The sequence below is a fragment of the Chrysoperla carnea genome, chromosome 1, assembly GCF_905475395.1.
Source record: "Chrysoperla carnea chromosome 1, inChrCarn1.1, whole genome shotgun sequence".
Taxonomy (NCBI): Eukaryota; Metazoa; Arthropoda; class Insecta; order Neuroptera; family Chrysopidae; genus Chrysoperla; species Chrysoperla carnea.
Genome location: NC_058337.1, coordinates 83,937,677 through 83,963,144, shown reverse-complemented (window position 1 = coordinate 83,963,144; position 25,468 = coordinate 83,937,677). Strand labels below are relative to the sequence as shown.

At 29.8% G+C, this 25,468-nt stretch overlaps 2 protein-coding genes across 3 annotated transcripts; both read right to left on the bottom strand.

Moving 5' to 3' along the window:
• Positions 1-1,660: 1,660 nt before the first annotated feature.
• On the bottom strand, positions 1,661-16,266 carry LOC123302167 (protein abnormal spindle). The gene is made up of 7 exons (XM_044884998.1): positions 16,253-16,266; positions 16,006-16,179; positions 10,555-10,767; positions 4,595-10,393; positions 4,268-4,460; positions 3,263-3,573; positions 1,661-2,401 (listed from the first exon to the last, which is right to left on the bottom strand). The coding sequence occupies exons 1-7, from the start codon at positions 16,262-16,264 to the stop codon at positions 2,183-2,185; spliced, it is 6,921 nt and encodes a 2,306-aa protein (XP_044740933.1). The 5' UTR covers positions 16,265-16,266; the 3' UTR covers positions 1,661-2,182.
• A 2,247-nt stretch (positions 16,267-18,513) lies between these two features.
• On the bottom strand, positions 18,514-25,052 carry LOC123297561 (exportin-2). 2 transcript variants are annotated; one of them, XM_044879277.1, is made up of 17 exons: positions 24,835-25,052; positions 24,621-24,766; positions 24,431-24,557; positions 23,950-24,362; positions 23,459-23,626; positions 22,784-22,913; positions 22,555-22,718; positions 22,301-22,490; positions 21,714-21,912; positions 21,543-21,646; positions 20,856-21,012; positions 20,691-20,782; positions 20,412-20,620; positions 20,236-20,333; positions 19,842-20,009; positions 18,915-19,077; positions 18,514-18,855 (listed from the first exon to the last, which is right to left on the bottom strand). In XM_044879277.1, exons 1-17 carry the CDS (start codon positions 24,917-24,919, stop codon positions 18,556-18,558), a joined length of 2,913 nt encoding a protein of 970 aa, XP_044735212.1. In that variant the 5' UTR covers positions 24,920-25,052; the 3' UTR covers positions 18,514-18,555. The 2 variants fall into 2 exon arrangements, with proteins under 2 accessions (XP_044735212.1, XP_044735221.1); XM_044879286.1 differs by having other exon boundaries at positions 19,842-19,958; positions 24,835-25,051.
• Positions 25,053-25,468: the final 416 nt, after the last annotated feature.

Here is a 25,468-nt window from a genome sequence, read left to right as displayed (position 1 = left end):
TATACTGTGGCTGACGCGCACTGCTCACCCATACTTTGCTGTTTCCTATGCTGCGGCTGACGCGAGCGCCTGACGCGCACTTCTGATGCATGCTTGACGCACTTGCTGATAAATGTCAGTTGTGTGCGGTACAATGCATGCATACAAGTGTTGTATACATGTGTGTTGTTGCGTCTGCGGTAGTACTGCTCTGACAGAGGTATAGCCGCAAGGCTCGGTCAAGCTGCAGCCGCAGCACATGCAGAGACGCATCATAGACAAGTCTTTTTATATAAATTCTAAATGGAATGTATAATGTGAATCAAGCCTTTATTAATTGAGAAAAAACTATATTATGTATTACTGAATGAATTGTGAAAATTATTTTCAAATAAAAATTTTAATGAATTCGATCACCTCTCTTGAAGTTCTGAAATTTTTTCTTATTTCCTCTCAAAAATAAATTCTAGATATAAAGTCCAAAAAATATTTTTAAAAAAAACTTCAGTTAATGATTAAATTAGAATTTCTGATTGTGTGCGGTATTTGTCTTTCAAGAATTTCATACAATTTCATACTCATTAGTTCAAGTTAACACAGTTTTGTAATTTTGGGATAAATTTTCGTTTGTCTTCGATGCCTAATTTCATACCAACCTCATTTAATAATATTAAGAATATGTAATTTTTCCAAAAGAACATGTACCACTTTTTACCCTTTTAATACTAAATAAGCGGGTTAGTTTGAAATAAAGCACAATAAACCAATAACTTGAACATCCCTACCAAACGGGACCCTTCTATATCATATTTTATTATTATTTTCGGAGAAAAGTTCAAAATCCTCATGGCACTATAAATTGCGTAATTTCCAGAGATATTTTACGAAACTACAAAATATAAAAATCTGCAAATTTATATGAAGTTGGACGATTGAACCTAATTTTATACCGATCGATCCATCTGACACCTCTGTTAATAAAAGAATAATAATTTAAACCCTCCGTCTATTTATTATACCATGTATATATGAAATATATCAAGGTATACTAAGTTTAGTTCCAAGTTTGTAACGCTTAAAAATATTGATGTTACGAACAAAATTTTGGTACAGGTGTTCATATAATCACCTAGTTAGTATATCAAAAAAGAACAGAGATATCAAGCTAAAATTTTTATAGCGTGCTTAGGACGTAAAAAGTGAGGTCAAGTTCATAAATGAGCAACATTTTATTGAAACATTTTTTCGTAAACATCACTATTTACCCGCGAGGGTGCAAATTTTATAGTATGTATTATATGGTAATACCATGTGTGGTTATCTAAGAACGAATATCTTTCTTTACTTAAAAAACAAACGACTGCGTCATCAATATTGCTATACATGATATTTCAACAATTAACCCAGTCAATTGTTTTTTTCACTTTTTTTTTTTATTATTAACAGAAAATTTATGTATTAAAATTCTTTTTAGAACACGTAAAAATTTTTGGAAACTTATAAAATTTCTTAAATCGTAGAAAATATCAAAATTATATTTATTTTATTTTTGTATAATTATTTTCAACAGTTTTTGTCAGATATTTTACAATGTACAATAAAAATAAAAAAAAAAAAGCTAATAATATATTTAAAAAAAATAATAGTTAAAATATATAAATTATAAAAAAAGTAAGGTTTGCTAAAGAAAATACAGTAAAACCTTGTTATATTTCATCAATTGGACCCTAGTCAGTACGGAATATCGAAAATTGAGAGAAAATATACATTATTTCACGTTAAAAATATATAGAATTAAAATTTAGAAGAATTCAATGGCGTGTCTAATATGAATTATTATGTGCACACTTTTGTAGAAATAAAGACGTAGTATGTTCCTATATACAAAAATTTTAAGTATCGTTTGCTAAGGATCCCAGTTGATAAAATGACTTAACTAGGATTCGCTGTATATATAAAATAAATACACTATCACAAAAATAAAAACAAATGGACCAGTTATTAGAGCAAAAAATAGATTATTTCTATGATATGACCAAGTACTTTACAATAATGTATATTGACTTAAGTATTGGGTGTCTCAATTTTGAAGAAACCCAAGACCATCAATATTTTTAGTATTTGATCATGCCATAAAAAATTCTCTCAATAAATGGTTAAAATAATATACTACAAAAGAGTTAAAAAGCAATACAGTCTTTAATTAAATGTCGTTATTAAACAGTTTTAAAATACTTGTTATTCCAAACAACGAGTTTGTAAAACGTTCGTCTTTCCACCAGGATTTGGTCGTTGGTAATTTTAATTTTTGGATTTTTTGTTGGCCATGCTGATGTTTGTTGGTTTTTATTGTTTCCAAACGTTTCGCCTTCGTATGCATATTTCTTAACATTACCAAAGAATTTGATGCTTCTTTTATTAGCTGAAATTAATTTGTAAAAATTCTAATAAATAAATGTAATATTTTGCAGTAATGAATTCATGCCATACAAGTTTCCACAAGTAACAAACCTGTGGCTTATTTAGAAATTCTCTTAGGGGATTTTCTCATTTAATTTTTGATGGTTTTTGAAATAATAAATAAATCTCTTTAAAGGTTCACAGTTCAGTTTCTATAGATAGTAAATTTTTTAAGGTGCCTATTACTAACCTATACCGGATGTTTTTTTTTTTAACTTGACATATACGTGAAACTCGAAAAATAAGTTTAATCAAGGAAAATATTTCGAACGAAAAAGGTTAGTTTCAAAGGCACATAAAACGAGGTTGAATTCGATAGAAGTTTCCAGGTTCAATTAAAACCTCATTTTGATTCATAACTGGCAAACATTAGACGAACACTTTAATTTCGAAAGTTGTTCATTATGAAAACGTTTTCCAGACAACAATTTTTTGTTTCTTCATCCAATGTGAACAAAAATGGTCTTTATAGAAAACAAACCACTTTCATTGGAAAATTTTTTTCGAAGAGTGCCTAGATTCTGCAGAAAGAATTATACGAAGTAACAATTTTGAGTAAAACTTTTCAGTACGTTTTTGCCAAAACTATACGGTTATATTAAAGGTTGAAAGGTCAATAAGAACTTTCTAATTTAAAGTGTTAATCTATCTATTACCGTTATGGAGTAGTGTAAGCTTTTCATTGAGTCTGAAAACCTAGGTCAATTCATTTTGTGCTTGAAGCATTTTTATCGACAAAACTTATTTTTCGAGTTTTAAGCATATGTCAACTTATACGTCACTGTCGTTTTCTATTATGTAAATACGCGTACTATAACTTTACCTGTTTTTGTTCTTCATTTTGGCACAATATCCACAAGAATGTACATAAGTTTGGAAATAATTCAAAATCTTTATCAGCCCACGCATTCATTAACTTTAATAAAATATTTATTTTCTCGACATCCATTGCTCTTAATATTTGTGTACGTGTCCCTTGATATCCAATGAAGTTATTTAAAACATTACTACCAAGAGTACAAGCTTGTCGATATGGTTCAGAGCGATTGGAAAAATCAAAAATAAGAAAAATTTGATCAGTTATCACAATCACTGAACCAACACAAACTGTTGGGCATACCGTCGTTAGTATATCTGAAAAATTTATTATTAATTAGATAAGCAGTCATCTGCTATATAGATACAAATAGGGTAACACCGCCTGGACGCTGTTACTCAAACTACAATGAAGACAAGAATCCATCACTTGTTATTGTCTTAAAGCAGGTTCTGGAAGTAGTTGAGTATTATAAAACATGAGTTGATTGATTCGTATAACTGATTTAAAATTTGTGTTTTTTGTTACTAGTTACTTGTGTTTTTTGTAAGTTATATATTTCCAGATGAAATGTACAAATTGGTCCATTTTTAAGATCTTCCCACCACCTCCGAAGTTTGGAAACTTTTACTTACTAATAGTTCTAAGCGTAGTAAAAATTTTTATAATCTTCGAAAATTCATTTGAATTTTTTCATTTTATTATGTAAATGGCTTAATTTGGGTAAAAATCTCCCAGAGGACTTTTAACTTCATTCAATAAGTATAAAAATTTTTCAATCAAAAGCAAGATGTTTTATCATCAAACACCTAAAAAGTGGCGGGAGAATCGTGACAATTTTCAATTAGGCAAAATTTCAATCTGTATTTTTGGGTTTCTGAAGGTCTCTTATATACAAGTAATTCAACAGAACTTGTTCCTTATATTTGGCATATCTAAACTTATTTCGGAATTTTTTCTACTTTTCATTTTAGCCAAAAGTGGATTAAAATGAACTAAAATATTACTTACCAAATTGTTGTAAGGCATGACAAAGAGAAAGTATTGTCATTCGTTCACTAAGGAAATAATCCATTATTCTGGAACATTTAAAACCAACTGTGTTTTCGGTAGTAGCTTTGAGTGTAGCTTCTATAGATCGTTGGCGAATTAGTTTCATTTTTTTACATTGTTGTTTTCTTATAATGTAGCCACGGAAATACGCCTACATATGAAGAAAACAAATTTAAAGTAAATTGAATATAACATAAAAATGAAAAGAAAATTTACAGGAACATAACTGAATAATTTAAAAATGATTCCTAAAAATTTTCTCTACTCTATACATAGGTTACAAACCTGTATTTTCGTAGCTGCTGATTCTCTTTTGATTTGAATCATTGTCCTCCATTTATTCTGAATGAATATTATACTCCGTTTTATTTGTAAATATTTTTCACGCTGCTGTCTCATGCATAAATAAGCACGATAATATTTTTGAATAGTAATCGTAGCGTTTAATTTACGTATGTAATCTTGACGTGTTTGTTTCATCAATTTTTGCGCCCTAAATCTACTTTGAATTGTTTTTGTAGCATTGTCTATGTTAGTAAATCGATCACCATATTTCCGCATTAAAATCATTCTGGGTGAATTTTTCAACTTTAAGTAATACAATCTGTCTCGCATCATTATTTTGTATCCTCGATAATAATTCTGGATAATTTGTGCGGATTTTACCATCTTTAAATATTTCATGCGCGTTTTGCGCATTAATATTTGCGCTCTAAATCGAGTTTGTAATATTTTGGTAGCATTTTGAATTTGAATAAATTCGAATCTTTGTTTTCTCATTAAAATTGTAGCTCTGAATCGACTCTGAACAATCAAAGTACTATTTTTTAATCTTAGGTAACTCGACCTTTGTCGGGTCATTAATTTATAACTTCTATAGAAATTCTGAATACATTTGGCTGCTTCGATCTTCCTTAAGTAATCTTTGCGAACTTTTTTCATTAATAAGAATGCTCTTAATCGACTTTGAATTATATTCGCTGCAATTTGAATTCTAATAAATTCCTTTCGATGATTTCGCATTAATACCGTGGCCCTCCAACGATTCTGAATAATCAAAGCACTATTTTTCAATTTTAAGTAACTCGATTTTTGTTGGGTCATCAATTTATATCTTCGATAAAAATTCTGTATACATTTTGCTGCTTCGATCTTCCTTAAGTAATCTTTAAGAGCTATTTTCATCGATAGCTGCGCCCTTAATCGACTTTGAATTATATTCGTAGCAATTTGAATTCTAATAAACTCATTTCGATGTTTTCGCATTAATAACGTAGCTCTCCAACGATTTTGAATAATTAGAGCGGTATTTTTCAATTTTAAGTATCTTGATCTTTGTTGGATCATTATTTTATAACTTCGATAGAAATTCTGAATACACCTTGCTGCTTCGACCTTCCTTAAGTAATCTTTGCGAACTGCTTTCATCAATAGCTGCGCTCTTAACCGACTTTGAATTATATTCGTAGCAATTTGAACTCTTATAAACTCCTTTCGATGTTTTCGCATTAATAATGTAGCCCTCCAACGATTTTGAATAATTAACGTACTCTTTTTTAATTCAAAGTATTGCGACTTTTGATGAGTCATTTTCTTATAACTTCGATAGAAGTTCTGAATGCATTTCGATGCCTGGATCTTTGTTAAATAATCTTGACGAACTTTTTTCATTAATAATTGTGCTCTAAGTCGAGTTTGAAGAGTTTTTGTAGCATTTTGAATTCGAATAAATTCATTTCTATCTTTTCGCATTAAAAGTGTGGCTCTCCAATGACTTTGAATTGATAACACTTTCTTCTTTAAGTCAATATAATTCGATTTTTGTTGCGTCATTAATTTATAACTTCGATAGAAGTTTTGAATATATTTTGCTGCTTGGATCTTCGCTAAGTAATCTTTACGAGCTTTTTTCATTAATAATTTTGCTCTAAAACGCCTTTGTAATGTTTTTACAGCATTTTGTATTTGAATAAATTCAGTTCGTTGTTTCTGCATTAAAAGTGTGGCCCTCCAATGAATTTGTATTTTAACGATACTATTTTTCAATTTCAAAAAATTCCATCTTTGCTGAGTCATTAATTTATAATTTCGATAGAAATGCTGAATACATTTCACTGCGTTGATCTTTGATAAATAATCTTGGCGAACTTTTTTCATCAATGACTGTGCTCTAAATCGAGTTTGTAGAGTTTTTGTAGCATTTTTAATTCGAATAAATTCATTTTTATGCTCTCGCATTAAAAGTGTAGCACGCCAATGATTTTGAATTAAAATTGTACTATTTTTAATTTTGAGGAATACATTTCTTTGCATTACACTTAAACGATAATTTCGATAGTAATTTTGAATGGTTTGAACCGATTTCAACAATACCAAATACTTTTTACGTTCAGTTTTCATTTGAAGTGTAGCTCTCCAAGAAGTCTGTATTAATCGAATTGCATTTAATTTATTAATGTAATTTTCTCGATCTCTACGCATTGAAAGTGTTGCTCTTAAATGACTTTGTAAGCAACGAATTGCTGTTAATGTTTTAAGGTATCTTTGTCGCTGTTGCTTGGTTCGATAACGATTTTGAATAATAAGAGCAGAGTTTTTAAGTTGTAAATAATAACAACGTTGTTTTTTCATTAAGATAAAAGCTTGAATATGATTGACGATTACATTCGCTGCTTTCTCTTGTTTTGCTATTTCTAATTGTTGTAAAACCGTTAAATACGCAATTCTTTGCTGTCGCATCAATAATGTTGCTCTCCATTTGCCTTGAATGATGATTGCACTTTCGCGTAGTTTTGTAAATAGGCCTCGCTGTGCTTTCATTAAACTGTAAGCTCGAAAATGTTGTTGTATACATCGAATTGCTTGAAGTTTTATTAAATATTTATTACGAACACGTTTCATTCGATAAAGTGCTTGAATTTTTATAATCGTAGAACGTAGTTTTAAATAGACAGCACGTTGTTGTCTCATTAATAGCGTAGCTCGCACTCGTTTTTGAATAGTTACTGTATTATTTCGTAAGCGTAAATAATGTTCACGCTGATTGCGCATTGTCAAGGTTGCTTTTAAGTATGCTTGGATTGTTCTAATTGCATTTATTTGAATTTTATAAATTATTCTTTGTTTTTTCATAGGTAATGTTGATCGAAACCATCGTTGAATCAAAATTACGGAGTACTTCAAACGTAGAAATTCTTCACGATATATTTTCATAACCAACGTAGCTCTCAAATGTTGTTGAATAATTTCTACACTGGAAATAATTTTTAAAAATTTTGCACGCTGTTTCCGCATTAAAATAGTGGCACGGAAACGATTTTGCACTTTGCGTACTAAAGAAATTTTACGTAGATATTCGTATCGTGTCTTTAATGTTAGTATATAACTTCGAAAATACTTTTGTATGATAAATGCTGCCCGATTTTGTTTTTCATACAAAATTTTATCACGTTGCTTTTGCCGAATGCGTCGAATGATAATAATTCGAAATGATCTCCACCATTCTTGTATAACTTTTGCCGCTTCGTTAAAGATCGGTGCACGGAATTTATAAATGATTTGCCAAAGTAAAGACAATGTTTTTTCACGGTGGCCTTCAACAATATCCTTAGCGGCAATGTCCCCTAATAACACAAATCCAGCCTCTTCAAGCGCAGTAAATGCAACCTTTACATTATGAATTTTTTGTAAACGAGAAATTGCGGGTGTTCTCATGTATTTTGATAAATCATTTCTCATTAAAATAATTTCCATTACTCGCGTTAAACGTACTCCATCTCGTAAATCGGTTCCAACATCTTTTACTGCGTATACGAATTCATCTAGAGCTACTTGTTTATATGTTAAAACACATCCAGCGACTTTTAAATATTTTGTAATGTCTCCAACACCCGCTAATAATTCTTTTGAAAATTCAAGTAAAATTTGTCGACTTTCTTTGATTGGGGCATTGGTACAAAACAAACACGGATCATGTGGAATTAATTTTTTTAGTTTCGCTTGATCTAGAAAATATACAAGCATTAAAAATTTCTTTAGTGTGAATTTTTTCATGGCTGGAGCGAAAGTCGGTAAATACACATTACGTACATTTGCCACTGAATGTTTTTGTTTCAAAAATGGATCCGTGAAAAACCGTAAAATTATAAAAGTACTTAATCCAATTATATCTGAATTGGATCGAAGCGGTATAGTCTCACCATACACTGATTCTAGACCAATTCGTAGCCATAATGGATTGTAGCATAGTAGCAACTGCATAATTTCTGCTTGTAGTCCAAGATCTAAATGTAAATTTTTATCATCGCGTATTGTAATTTTTTTTCTCTCAATAATACTCATCACTTTCGATAAAACTCCGGTTATTTCTGATGAATTAAATAATGCTATCGACTTTTTTCTTAACGAATTCAAACGATTATTTGTGTGGTACAATGATGAAACTGTTTCTTTACTTGGTGCATAAACTACATCCTTATTACGAGATTTCTCCCATATTTTCGCAATATCGATTTTCGATTGTGTTTCTTTACATTCTAATTCCATATGAGGCGTTAATAATGCATTTAGCCATTTTTTGAATTCAAGTTCTTGTTTATAAACCCATTGTTCGTCGTAGCATAGTGTACTTGACATAAATGGATCGTGGGTGATCACTGCAGAAAATGGATCCGGATTCGTTAAACGGTAAATAATTTCATCTGGATTATGTAATCGTACTGATTTTTCTGTAATAGTTGAATTTCTCATTGATAATCGTTTAATTTTTAACGCATCCATTTTTGTCCAAGAGTTACAAGTAGTTTGCCTACGTCGCGGTTCTTCATAGGTTTTTGGTTTTTTGAACGGTGATTCGTAACTAACATGTGTTTCTTCTTGAATGCACGACAAAAACTTCGGTTGTTTGGGCGAAGTAGCGACAAATGTTGATCCACTTTGTGAAATATTATTATCTGACCATAAATTCGCTTCGATAACATTCTTCGCTTGACGTCCACTATAATTAAAATCGAAATTTTTTTGTGTACTTGTGGAAATATTTGCTTGGGATGTAATTGAAGCATTGTTAAAACTTCCACGTAAAATTGGCGAAATTTGATCACAATTATTTAAAAACGAACATTGATTACTGTAACCATCTTTTTGGTCTAAATTTTTTGTGGAAATTGGTGATAGTTGTGGTGTAACAGGATCTTTTGTGTATGTATTTGTACTAATGTTTTGAGATACGTCGAAAGTGTCATTTCTTGGAGTCGGTAGTATTTGAGGTGAAAATTTAATTTCAGTGTCTATTCGTCGAAACAATGTATTATTTGCCAGAACATCACGCTTTGATTCACGTTTATCTAATGGTGTAAAACAAAATGATTCAGAATTAAGCAATGTCGAAAAATTTACTGTAGTTTCTGATAGTTTTGGAGTGTCTTCTATTATATTTTCTAGACTATCGTTAAAAGTTTCATTTTCGATAAAAATTTGTGGTCGATTGAAAACATCGAATGTAGCTTTACGATTATTAAAAATTTCTGGTCGGTTAATAACGTCAAATGTACTTTTACGATTATAATTATAATTTGCAGGTACGGTTAAGGCATTTGCTCGTGATAACGGCGATTTAAGATCGAATGAAAAATCGACATTATGATTATGTTGATTAAAACTTAAATTAAATGATATATTATTTTCATTTCCGTATTTTTCGTCGTAAGTAACATTTTTCGCTGTAAAATTATCCATAACACCGGTATTTGGATTATAGTTTTCCTTATTATTTTTTTGTAATTCTTTTGGATAACTTCGTTGCTGTGGATATGTATGTGCTTTACTTGATAACGATGAAGTTGGATGATTTCTTGGCTGTGTGAATGAAAACGGATGAACTGACGATGTCGATTTTTGGACAATTTTTGGTGATTTTCTTTTTGGTGATATAGATTGTCGTTTTTTTGGCGATAACGATTGTCTTTTTTTCGGTGATATTGATAATCTTTTTTTATTGCTGTTATAGACTTTACGAACTTTGGTTGTGACAAAGCTTGGGCGAGAACTAACTATTCGACCTCGTTGTTTTGTTGGACTTTTTATCTATATAAAAAAGAAGATTATGTTAATACATATTTACTCAAATATTCATGTTTTCTATTATCAAATAAAAAGACCGTTTTTTGAAACTTATATTCTGCCATTTTAGTTATCCTGTTAAAATCGCCCGATCTAATTGCATGCGAAATAATTTCTTTCTTTACCTGTTTTGGAAGAACTGCTTTAAAAATGACATAAACATCTCGTTTTAATTTTGAATGTTCATTTGATATTCGTAAAACATCTCGCCATGCTCCTGGCTCTTTCGGACACCAATGTAGTTCCAAAATCGTTTCACCACATGCTGTTATATCTGTACTTGTCCAACTCACGTCGATTTCTTCATTATTTACTTCAGGTACTTTAAGTATTGCCACCTAAAAGTAGTTAATTTTTAAAATCATTAAAGAAAAAATAATCATTTTTTGATAATTTTTGTGTTTACTCAGAAAAACACGGAAAGCGCATTGCTTTCCGTGTGACAAATAGCCAATTGTCAATTATTAAATGATAATTTCAGTGCGCCAAGTTAATTTTGCGTACTCGATAAACAATTAGCTATTTGCCATTGCACAGAAAAATGCCATCATAAATCAATCCGTATTAACTCAACTGAGCGTAGTAGAGTTAGTATATAAATCTAAGCCAACAGTTTTACAATTGTTAATTTTTTTTAACTCACAAAACAATTTTACAACTGATATTTCGAAGTTTGTACAAATAAGTGCGTTATATCAATTTTTTATTTAATTACACTTGAAATAAATTACAATAATGGTTTTACAAATCAAACTTAATAAAAAGACAATAAAGTTGAATTTGATTGTTAAAGAGATAATAATAGAACACCTACTATACTACGTAAAAAAACATCCACGCTAACGTTCTCAATATTTTATCCAAATTACTATTAATCAAAATTAAACTATGAATAATGAATATAGTTAAGGGCAATTATAATGTGGCCTGATCAAACTCATGTGTACGGAGAATTTTTACGCTAACAGATACTATGAAAGATATTATAGATTATAATAAAATTTACTATGGATTTTAAAACTAAAACATAACCGAATTTAGTATAAATTTAAAAACTAGAAAATTACTAGTTGAAAATTCAACGGTACGCTAAAAACATTACTCAAGGAAAAATTTATTTTTACTTTTTAAAACAATAAAAGCTTTCCTTTAAAAAGTATTTTTTATTTAAATTTTTTAAAACTGAATAATCATAGTATTTAAACAATTAGGTATGTTATTAATTATATTTTTTGCTTAAAATCAATTGAATTTCTCATTGTTTTCCCTATTTATGTACTCTTTGTGTCGCTTTTCATGCTCATTTTATTTTATGGCGTATTTTCAAACTCCATTGTGCGTTCAAATCAATTTTATCATAATTTTGTATTACCAAGTTATGAGTAAAATTAAATCTCCTTCTCTTAAATCTGGGCGTAAAAAGTTTCGATTGAAGATTTGTATCAGAAAAGTCGGGAACTTTTTATACGACTTTTGGAGTGATCACAGAAACTATCCACTTAAACGTCAAACGGATCTTTTTGCAATTTTTGTCTTAAAATTACTACAAAAAATTTCGATACTTACTTTTCTTAGGGAGTATTACGCTTTGAAAAGCACAAAAAAATTGTATTTCATAATATTAGATATAGTAGTACTTAGGTAATTTTGACTAAAAAAAATTGCGTTTATTTAACGATTGTGTGAGTTATGTTTGATAATTATTATCAACTCCTGAAATTCCGTAACAATTCATTCTTATCGATTGAATGAGAAGTTTCTTGTTCATCGAAAGAATGCAATAGGAGAGCTTGAGTGATATCGTAGCTCCGTGATATCACTTCACGTATACGATTTAAACCAATATTTCAGAAAATACTCGCCTAATCGAAGATTTTTGTATTTTTTGGGTCAAAATTCCTTTAAAGAATGATTTTTATCTAAATCGAAGACAAAAAAAAATTGTCCCAATTTTTGTAATTATCTTTAGAAAAACAATCGAAAATTTCTACCATTTGCAAAAATTGAGAAAAACGAAGTTCTTGAGGTATTCATTCTGGTAACAAACTATCCAATTGCATTTATGGCTAGAGCATGCAAGTTATTTGCTAATTACTTAAATTAGTTACTTCCTTACTTATCAGAGCGAGCAATTGCTCTTTACTGGATCCGCACTTGAGTAGTAGGCATTCAAGTAGATAAAAAAAGTATAAAAAGTACAACATTTTTAATAGATCAACCTATATATATTATGGATACTCATATCATAAATGAATTAAATAGTTACCTCCTCTGCGCTACTGTTGTTCATTCACTCAGTTTACAAACTTTAATTAATTAATAAATTAGTTCATAAATTTAAAAATACAAATACACGTAACCGCACAACGAACGCAAAAGCGTTCAATTGAACTGTTTTATTAACACAACAATAAAATTTTAATTTTTTTACTCAATATCGCGAGACGCTAGTAACTCAAAAATACACATAAAACGTACTTATGTATAAAACTGATGAAGAATTGTTTACATAGTTTGTAAAATATTTGAAAGTATTTACTTATTTTGATATTCACTTCTAATCGATAGATCTTTAATGATAAAAATATGACTCATTTATCCCTTTTTATTGATAAACAAAATGAATTAAGGGTGTAAATCACAAAAGATAAAAATTCTAAATTGATAGAATCCTAAATTGTCAACAAATAAACATGGGCATATTTTATTTTCTAAAAAATTAAAATCCATGAAATTATGAACATAACGATAGACAACTGAAAGCAGGGGAAGTGAAGGCTATAGCAGTTTAAATTGTCCAGTGAAGAGGGCGGGTAGCTGCTAGAAACAAATACAACTAACAAAAATTGGATCAATTGCAGAATTACAGTAATTTTAAAACTGCTGCTTGTTAGAAAAGCGACCAGTGCTAAAGGGTTAAAATATTACTAGTAACATGTGAAAACAAAAAATTGTTGAGTAAATTGTCGAAATACCCTGTAAGAAAGTGTTGAATGTCAGTGCTTGCATTACTATTAATAAATTACAAAAGTTCAAAAAACTAACTATTATGGTGACCTTTCGGCCGCCATTTTCGTTTTCCAAGCTCTTCAAAACTATTTTATAGAATATTTTTTTGTTTCACAAGACCACTACTTCCAGCTATGTGAAAATTTTCAACTCTCTATCTTTTATAGTAGATTCGGTGAAAATGGATAACAAAGTTTTGTCCTAATATGCGTCCTCACGAGTAAACAATGATGTATTAAAAAAATGTTTTTAACAAAAATTGTTTATTTTTTAATAAGGAAGCTTTTTTACATTTAAACTTTTATTCTATCTCTAAGGGTTTACAAGATGGGTCCTACGGGCCCAAGACCTAGCTGGCCTATGTTGCTCATTTACGAGCTCAAACTCACTTTTTACGTCCTGAGCACGATGCAAAATCTTGATGTACCGCTAGCGTGTGTCAAGCGGAAGTGATGGCTACTTACGAAGTATGTGAATGTATAAGACTGAACACTCTCATGTGCGGTGGCATTACTATCTTAAGCGGCAGCCAAGCAGCGCTAAAATCTTTCAGCTCGGTCTAGCTGACCTAAGAGGTAACACAGGACTGTCGAATGTCCTTAAATTAGCTGGCAAAACAAATGCATGTAAACCTGGTATGGAAACCGGACCACAGGGATATTCCAGTAAATTGTGCTTCCGGACACAGGCGTCAATAAGGAGTTCCGTTTGTTAACTGCAAGCTGTTTCTAAAATTGGATATCTTAAAAAAGGATAATCTAAGATGGAGGTAGGAACGTACTTGTGGTACTATACAAGACAGATGTGATCTGAGTAGGCAGTCTTAAGATCTTACATCCCTTCCAAAGGCCTCTATTAGCAATTGTTGTGGCTATTACAGGACACTGGCTAGGCGGTAGGTTCGCTGAACGCCTGGGTTTGGCAGTGTATCATTGTATGAGCTGTCACAGTGGAGAGGAGAAAGAAACGTTGTTTCATCTTCTCTGTCATTTCCAACTATTGTCATGAAGAGATGGACCCACTTGAGGCAGCCTTTTTAATCACCTCTTTGACCTTAAGTCCGTTGATATCGTGCAGGAGCCGATGATAGGTCAATCCTTTTCGATATCACAATAGACCCTATGCTCTAAGTATGTACCACCCCAGAGTAGTCTATGTAACCTAACCTATTGATGGTTCACCATCACCAACTTCCCAGATAATAAATATTAATAATATTTATTTATTTATAACAAAGATGTGAACTTACGAGTTTAAACACGCGCTTGGTATGCAAAGAGTCCTGAGATCAACACCCGGCACTTGCAAAATTATTTTTTTTAAGTATACAAATTCATAAAATAAAATATTTGTAAATATTCCTGTAAATATTAGTTATACAGAAAAAAATGGCCCGAGATTAAATCATTGTTTAATTGATTTTCTACAACTTACTAATTATCAAAACTTCTTCTCCTCTCTTCTACGATATATTGAAGTTATAACGCAACGGTTGATGCAAATGCGAGATCGTTATCACCTTTCATTTACGAGAAATCGTGAACGAACAAATGTCTTTTCTTAGGTGAAACATAATAAAGTCAATATGATGTTTCTCAAGGCATTATTTTGTGTTATAAAAACTCCTATTAGGGGCCATCCATAAATTACGTCACACAATTTTCAGGACTTTTAACCCCTCCCCCCATCCTTGTCACAAGTTGTCTCATTTTGAGAAATCCCTCCCCCTGACGTGAAGTCACACTTTTCCAATTTTATCGAAAAATAATATAAAAAAACAGTTATTTCCATTTATTCTTATATTTATTGAATAATCTTTAATAAAATCAACTTTTAGTTAAATATTCAAAGTATAGAGACAACGAATGACTAAATAAGAAATCGAAAGACGATCGAAGATTAAGCTCCTTGAGCCACAGCTGCACCCGATGGTTACGACGCCCTTATTATAAAGATATATAATAAAGATTGCGTTTGTAAATGTTTAATATTTTTTTGTTTACCTATAAATTTCGGTTTGGACATCACAAATTTTGAAATGTGATGTCACAAAGCTTTTGAACACACCCCCCCCCCCGCCCCTTGTCACACAATGTCACATTCGAATGATGCCCTCCCCCCTTCAAGATGTGACGTAATTTATGGATGACCTCTGATTAGTTTAAAATAAATATTCCACTCACAAAATAAGAAAAAAAACACTGTCAATTTTTTGTTAACATTCGAATATCTGGTTATCATTCGTTATGTTTTTTTAATATACAAATTACAAATTTCTATATGCATGTATCAGAAAAAAAATTAATCTCTTTTAATTCATATTAGAAAACAATTTCGATTTATCAATTGCCTCAATTAGCTATAGCATACCGTACTCTGGATAAACTTTTTTTTAAATATATATTTAAGGAAGGCCTATCTGTTATAAGAGTTAATTATTTTAATTTTTAATACAATAACGTAAAGATAGACAGACCATGATGTTGAGGACCTTTAAATATGGAGGATAGGAACGATACATACATCGAATTATGCTAAAATTATCATGAAACAAATTTACAACTTACATCTATAATAAACGACCAAGGATTCTTTATGCATATTTTTCGTGTTGCATTCACTCCAACTTTTACATTTTCAAAACATATTTTCGGTATTGCACTAAATGGTGCCAATGATAAAATTGCAACATCTTCATCAGCTGATGGTTGATTCCTAATTTTTGGACGTGGAGGTGTTACCTTTTAAAATATTACATTTCAAGTATGAAAATAAGTATTTAAAATTAAATATTAAGATAATTAAATTACTTACTTCAAAAAACATATTATGCCATATATTCTTAAAAATTAAAATAAAATAAAAAACGTTTTGATGTTACAACAACTCTTCTTCAACTAACGACTTATTTTTGTATTTTCAAACTTGACAATTCAAGTTTATTTTTACAACCAATCAAATGGTGTAATTAAAAAATACGTTACAAAAAAATGGCGGCATTTTTAAAATAAATTATGCAAAAAAAATTTAATTTATTTATAATTTACTTGCATTATTTCTTTTGTTAGTTTGATATATTTATTAATATTTTTTTACTGTTAAAAATTTGTTTATAATGAAAGCTAAGAGTAATTATTATTTATTTTTATTGGCAGGAGTGATCTCTTAGGCGTAAATTAACTGATACTTCTAAATTTCAATCCTTAGAAGACCAGACCAAATACTATAAGTATCGTTTTTGGACCAGATTTCGAAAAGAAATTGTTCCAATTTTCTTGAATTTCAACTCTATTTAGATCAAATTAAGATATTTACTTTTTGTTTAACTACTACTTTATTTTCATACTGATTCATATACCTCTTACCGATTGGGCTCTAAGGTCCCGAAAAGCAAAATAAAGGATTAAACACAGGAAAACATACAATTATTTGTAATTAGGTGAGCAATCCTCTATTTACAACATAATAATTGCCGTTTAATAAATATTATTTAATAATTAAACTTTACTAACTTGTGGTACATGTCTACTTTAAAATATTCCTTGCAAATAAAACAATATTTAACCATTTTTTAGAAGTTTTACACAAAGAATTAATTCTACAAACAGTAACTCTTAAAGCAGCTTCAGACTTCCGTCAAAACGATCATGCGCATTGGATAACATGCTTTGATATTTCTTTTCTCTTTCAGCTGTTTGCATATTGATTTGTTATCTTTGTTCATCTGTGAAGCAAAAATGTACGTACTTGGTACACGATGGACAAATCTAGTAATAGATGATCTAAGGTATTATCATATCTGTTACTTCTCAATAATTATAGAGGGTAGATGTAAGGAGGACCCAAAGAGTATAGGATAGAGAATAAGCAGGAATATAATTTTAAGGGACATCCTGAGTCTGTGGCGATCAACTATTAAGTTTGTAGGCCTTTGCGGGTATGACTATTAAATTTGACTACTTTGCGGGGGAAACTATTATCTATTAAGTTTAAAAGCCTTACTCGGTAGAGGCGCTGAAACTCGTATACTACGATTTTACATTAGCTCATATGGGCTGCTTCTCCTCTAGCCTATCCTCTTTGGTAGGACCATCTTAAACAGGGGTTAAGGTAGTACCTACACGAAAGTGATATTCCAAGAATTTCTCAAAACTCAGAATATAAAATATTTAATTCATAATACACTTGCTGTTAAAATTAGAAGATGATTTACCATGCCATACATGAGATATTAGCAATTAAAAGTGACGCAATTTGTACGTGTACATGGGAGAAGTGTATAAAAATACACAAATTTACAAATATTATATTTATTTACCAATGAATGACGTCCACCATCTCTATGAAAAACTAATATAATGTAGAATACTATATTTAGAAAATATATAAATAAAAATAAAAATTATTTACCATATAGTTTCGATAAAAAACTTAAATAAATAACTCGTTTTAGCGATGATTTTTGTGGAAAAGATATGAAGACTAATGTTAAAGGCATATGTCATAGTGTGTGTGTTTATATGTATACTAGAAACAGTAGTGAGGAACTACAGTCTTGTGAAAATAATATATGGTATATGTATAATAGTCATAGCACAGTTAATGCACTGAATGATAGTATTAGTCCAAAACTTTTTGACTGGACGGTCGCGGAGGAACTACCTTAAAGTAAAAAAATATCCACCGAAAAGCAGCAAATGATAGTTTTAAAATTGACCAGAATGGCGCTTTCTCTAACAACTTGTTTATATTTTTATCTTTTAGAACATTTTTGCTCATAGAGACATGAAAATAGAAAACGCTAGTCTGTAAGTGGATGCGATATGAAAAGCAAGAGAGAAGACTGCAAGTAAGTTCCCCCATGTCCCTTTCTAAAAATAGAGCATACTGCTTGAGCCTAGATAGAGCCTAGCACTTGCTGCACAATTTCAACATATTTTAAAATCTATCATGCAGCCAGAAATAAAATAATTTTATCGTTATTTGATTTTGAAATTATGACCGATGCAATGGTTGTATTAAAAATAAAACAATATTAATAAAAGTACTTTTTATTAGTAATATTTATAACGAGAGTACGAAAATATTTAATAATAAATTAACGAAATGGAAAAAACTTAAGCAACATGTACATTATATTTGCCCAAATATTCTTTTAGAGCAATTTGATAATTGGATCCTAACGCACCAATCATATTAGTCAATTGATTTGGATTTCCGGCACTCAAATTTCCAATCCCTTGTGCTAATAACTGCCGTAAATCGGTAATACCCTGTAACGGATCTAATTGTGGGCTTTTTGCAAAATTTAGATTTGAATATGCTTGTTCAAATGTCGGAGTATCATCAACTTCAATAAAATGATCATCAGCAAATACGGTGTCGTCTTGAGGCATTTCAAGTACACAAACAAGTGCCTAAAAATGTTAATATTTTGAAATTATGTGTTTAATCTTTTATTATTAATAAAATTTACTTCAACTAAAGGTCCCCAAAACTTTTGATATGCACCAGAAAATATTATTGGACATTCACATATTAATTTAATCATTCCACAAGCTGCAATTTTTCGTTCAATATTACCACCAACTTTTTGAACATCTGGCACAATTATTTTTTCTAAAACCATTCCAGTCATCCTATGAAAGTCAAACAGAAATTTTTTAGCATAAGTTTTTTCTATCAAAATTTTTTGTATAATTTTTTTAGTAAACAATGAACCATTTTGTCACTTTTTGACAAAATGGCATTCTTTATATAGTTTTTAGAAATAAGCGTTTAATCTCTGCGGATTTTTTTATCTATTTAAAAACCCGACTGCGTTATATAAAATTTGAAAAGTCCAGTAGTTAACATACCGACTTAAACACCCGGGACCTATTATTGGGAAAATTTGAGCCTAACCACTGAACTTGTTTCTTTCTTTTCGGATTTTATTTAACGCATTAATTTGAAGTTTTCATATTTTTCTTTATTTAATTTTCTAATATCAACAACATTGGCGATAAGAGATAGTGATGTTTTTTGAATATTTAGGCGAGCAAAAGAAACTCTTTTATACACAAACCATTACGTTATTTAACTAGGGTCTTTTTCTAAGGAACTAGTTCAAGAATTTTTAGGTCATAGTTCTATTCGCTCCGTGCCAGAGTTTTATTTCAGGGAGTTGCCATATTCAGGGATACATTATTTTGTTAATATAATTGTATGGATGGGCATATAAGTCTATGAATTGTTTATATATTTTTACATTTGAAAAATATTATTTATCCAATTTCATCTCTTATTTTCACAAATTTGAAATAACACGCATGATTTATTATATAACAGCACTGCGGCCGATATAGCTGCCTCTTTCTCTTACTAGGCTCCCCGCCAATAAGAAAGTAATTATTGTACTTACTGTGGTTGTATTGATTCAATAAGGTTTACAAATTCCGTCGCTGAATATTTAACAATATAAAAACAAAAGAATACAATTAAACCTTTCACATATTTTGTTGTTTTGCTTGATGTCAATCTTTGAAATAATAAAATAAATATTTGTTTATGGAATGATTGCAAATATTCACTAAAATATTTAAACAATAAATTATTTATTTTTTTTACTGAATGGATATAATTGTAATCTTACCGTTAAAAATATCGATACGCTATAGCACGGTATGCAAAGGGTAAAAACTTTTAAAGCTCTAATTAAATAACCACCGTTTAAAGTAAATGTCTTATCTATGTTAAATATGTAGTGTATCAATGTTTTAACGAAAAGATTACGACAAAATTATTTTATAACTTACGGTGGAAAATTTTGCATCATCGTTTGCATTAAAAGAAACCCTTCATGATCGTTTGATTTTGATGCAATTAATTTTTGAAAAACACCAAGAAAACCACTCTGTAGGAGAAAATTGAATAAATTTAATCATTACGTAAATTTTAATAGTTTGGGAAAAATTTCTATGATAAGACTCACCACTCTATCTTGAATTTGTGAATAAGCTTTCATTGCAAACGCACATAATAATCGCACTAAAGGATGTGTATTCGCTTGACGTTCCCATAATACGGGTGCCATTAAACAAGGTAATAATGCTAAATATGGTTCGGCTACAGTGCCTGGTGTTGCATTACCGCCTAATTCCATTAACATTGATATTAATTGAAAAACATAAGGAATGAATTCTAAAACAAAAATTATTTTATGAACACATTTCTGACTCCAAGTAGAATAAAAAGGTATTCTTTAATTTACCTTGAACATCTTGAGATAGAATTAATTGAAAAATGGGAAATAGTGCTTCTTCAAAAGAATTAACAGCGGCAGGATTAGTTTTGCATACAATTCTAAAAGAAAGCATTTCAAAATAAAATCATTCGTAATTTAATTCTAGAGAAAAAAAATTAAATCAGCACTTACTTAATTGATAACGATATTGTTTCAAATAAATAATGATTAAATTGTGGTCTTGATGGATTTTTGGCTACAATTTGTAATTTTGTTGTTAACTTTGGTAGTATTTGTCCTAAATATGGTACTGATACCTCTTGTAATACAAAAATACTTCGCATTACAGCTAAAAATTAAAGAAAAGGAAGTTACTTTTTGTTTAATTACGACCATATGCAATGAGCGCATTCAAAATATAAATCAAATAAATTTTTCAATGCAATTTGAATTTTCTAAATAAACAAAAAAATAATTCATTTATGGATTTTAACGATATCAAAAAATTGAAAATCAAATTGTCAAATAAACTATAAATTAGATGTTATAAAACTATAAATTAGATGTTATTTTTTTCAATGTTTAAACCAAGTATATCTTTTAAAAAAATCGAAAAATATATTTTTCCTTCGCATTCGGTTTGTTGATATTTAGAAAGCTACTCAGCAAATCTACATCATGTTCTTCTTTTGGAGTTTAGAAAAATTAAGCAATAATTTTTTTTATATTCGTATCTTTTCGAATTACAGGCTCTAGACAATTGTCTCACTTGTCTAATAGTTGTTCGGCGCTGAAGTAGAATATTCGTTCCGTATTCACTAATTCATATTTTGTTTTCATAACAGCAGCGAAACATAATGCAGTACACTTTCGTTTTACCTTTCATAAAGTATTCATTTTCTTCGCTTCGTGGTTTATCCATTGTTGTAAATAACCCAATTAATAAATCATTTGCTAATGGAGCTAAATCAGCACTTTTAATTCTATAGATAAGAACAAACAAAAGTTAGTAAATTGATTTTAAATAAAAACAAATTAGTTTAAACTTACGCTGGTTGGTTGTTTGCAATTTTTACTGTTAGTAATTTTTCTATAGCACACGCTGCATAAGTATGAACAACAGCTGAATCAGCCTGGAGATGACGTATTAAATGTGGTAAACTTGCAATTAACATTGTATGGGGTACCACAGATCGGAAGATCATTATATACTTGATAGCGTCAGCTTTTAATACGGGTAGCTCGTTTACTGTCAATAAAACAAAATGGGTTCAGTAAAAACCAGGAGCAACTTTTAATATGGGTAGATAAATCTATACAAGGGAGTATTTTCATACATAGAAATAAAAATTATTTTATTCTCAATCTCTTCAAAGATAAAAGTGCCAAACGATCAGAACAAATCGTACAATCATTTTTCAAGCTTTTTAGATCTATTCTTAAGTAACATTTAGACATGAATTGTACTCTCCCGGCGCTAAATGTCGAAAAAAGTTATAAAAATATCCAGATCCAATCTGGATCTCCTCTTATCTAACAATAAGTACAATCGACCTTATTAACAATATTAAAGAATTCGAAAGAGTGTGAGTAACGAAGGAGCAGGGATTGAAATAATCGGACATATATCAAATTACCATTAGGACTAATTAATTCAGGGATAATATGTTGTTCTCCAAATTGTGGAATTGAAACCAATTGACTGATTTTCGTAACACCATGTCGTTGAGTTTGACCATGTGATGCTAATGAAGTTACCAAATATAATGCTGCATCTTTACTTCGCCAATTTTGTTTTGGATTTTCTGCATATTTTGCTAACATTATCTATAACAAAAAATAATAATTGAGATCCAAATTATTTTATCTGAAAATTTTAATGAATTCTTACTTGAATATATTGTCCAAATATTTCCATAATTTGTGCTTCAAAGTTATTTTTTAATGAATTAACTAAATCACAGGCTGCTCGACGTCTTGTATCAACATCACTTCCTTCAATATCTCTACGAATATATTCTTCTGGGTTGTCTTCGAAAAGTTCTTCATCAGTTGCTAAAATACAAAAGAGTTTGTAATAATCCAATAAAGTGGTAAGAAATTTAAGTTGTTCAACTTACTTCTAAATTCCATATTTGGAATAATAACTTTTTCGCAAATGCTGTTTAGAACTCCTGGTGCTTCAAAAAGATTTTTGTAATGATTTCGATCGGCAACAGTAGATAAGAAAAGTAACGCATTTGATACCAGCTACGGAAAATAAAAGTGAAACATATGTAAAATAAGTTGACAAGTAATCTTAATTTCAAAAGACCGTTCTTTCAAAATTTTCTGATAATGGCCAAAATTCTGATCATTTCTGATAATCTTTAAAATGTTTCTTTAAAAAATACGAAAAAAATTGACAAAATTTATTTTTCTGTGCTTCGTATAAAGTTCATTCGGATCCAAAAACACGTTTTTTTGATTAAAAGTGATGTTGGATGTATAAATTTAAAGATATTGTAAAAAAATCAAATTTTTTTTTATTTATTTGTTTTAAATATAGCGAATCAAAAAAAAATTTAAATGCCTTTATATTTTCAAAAAATTGATATATTTTTTTAATTTGAAAAATTAGCGTTAAAGCTCAATTAATTGTCTTTATTCGAAATTTTGTTTGAATTCTATATATTTTTTCTGAGTGTAACTTTTTTCAATGCATTAAGCATTATTGATGTTTAGCAAAAATTTGACTTTGTCTCAACTTTTTGTGCACTTGATTCTTAAAAACAAAATTAACCGAATTTTCTTACCATATCATATTTTGGTTGAGGACCAGTTGTATACAAAAGTTCCCAAACATCAGTGACAAACTGTGGTAAAAATGGTTGAAATTCTTCATCGTATTTTGATGCATATAATGTAACATTATCACAGACTTGAGACCTTAACTGTTCAATTAATCCAGGCTCTTCATCGTCCTATAAAAAAAGATTAAAAGTTGAAAAATTTCACTGTTGGTCTAAGCATGAAATATAATTAACGAGTGCTGCTATTGCCACCCGCTACGGATATGTGCCTTTAAATCAATCCCATTAAAGGCATGGCCCACCCGTGGATGACATGGCGAGATCACACGAGAGAAAATTCTCAATCCGTGACTCTAACTGTACATTCAGGGATATTCACGCCTGAAATTCGACGATATATGTAATACATTAGTTACATAAACTATAGGCACGTATGTTCGTGGCGAGTGGCAATAGACACTCCGATAATAAATGTACTCGTAAATAATATTTACCGGTGATTCTAGACATTTAACTTGTACGGTTAATAATTTATGGAAATTTTCCATCCAAATTGCCATATTATCTTCAAAGAATTCTGGTAAATCTTGAAAATTTAAACTGTTAAATACTTTACAAACCAAAACTAATGAACTGTAAATAACTTTTAACGCTTGTACATTCTCCGCGTGAATTGTTGCTAATTCCATTGTAGCCAATAATAAATCGGTAAGAGGTTTTGCCATTTTATCCAAAACAAGTTTAATTTCCGTCCAAAGTTCATTTGACTTAAACATATGACGATATTTTTTAAATAATGAATGTGCCGTGACCAATACACCATTTATCATATGGAAATCTCCTGTTGCAAATTTTTCAACCATTTGCCCGATCAATTCTGGCCACTTATTTGGAAAATCAAATTTACCTAAAAATATTAAACAATAGTAAATAAATATAGGGTTACAGACAATGACTTTTCCCAGAAAAGCTCACCAATAATACTAATTGCATCACTGAGCTGTTTCTGAATTCCTTCTGGAGACCTTAACATGAGTTCCACAATAAATTGTTTAACAGCCGTTCGATCTGATTCATGAATCCTATTTGGTTGATCATCCGTCTAGAGAAATAAATTCATAAAATTAGTCATGGAAGTAAAAAATCGAACTCTAAATTTTCTTACAATTTCCCAATTTCTCTTAACATAATTTTTAAATGCAATAGAACCAGCTATTCGTATAGTCATATCAACTTCAACCTTATCAACTAAATTCAATAACAAAATTGGATAATTTTGATTCACTTCAACTCCTTCTAAAAATTTTTCCGCTACAAAAAAAATGTGTTTAAAATTTAATATGAAAAACAACTTATTTTAAGTCACTTAAAAAACTTACCCGGTCTTCTGACATTTATGTCTGGGCTTAAAGTTTGCTGTAAATAATTTGCAAGAATTGTTAAATTTTCATCTGTTAAATCCATTTTTTCTCAGTAAAACACTAAAAATTTCTTATAAAAATAATTTAAATTCGTTAAAAAATATTATACAAAAAATAACCTATGTACAATCACAAACAAGTCGAATCGGTTATTTTTAAGCGATTGCAAGAAGCGCGCTCTAAAGCAGTTTTCTACCAAATAATTTCAAATACGCAAACTCAAATTTCAATGCCCAATTTTGAAATTTTTTAAACAAATTATAATATGTATTATTTTGTTTTTTATTTCTTTTTTATCAATTAGCGAGCTTGTATCATTCTTCTTAAGTTTAGAAAAATCTACCTTTCGATTTACTTATCAGCTATTTTTATTTTTCTTAACATAATTTTCGTAAAAATGTATTATAAATTTAATTAAATTTTCACGTTTAATGATCCGAGGTTGCACAAATTTGTGCAATCTTCCCTAATCTTCCATTAATCTTGTGATTGATGGAAGAATGTTTAGAGAATTTGCTGCTGATAATGAAATTTTTAACAACCCATAAACTTCTTCCGTAATTAAGAAAATAATCCTAAATAATAGAGGCAA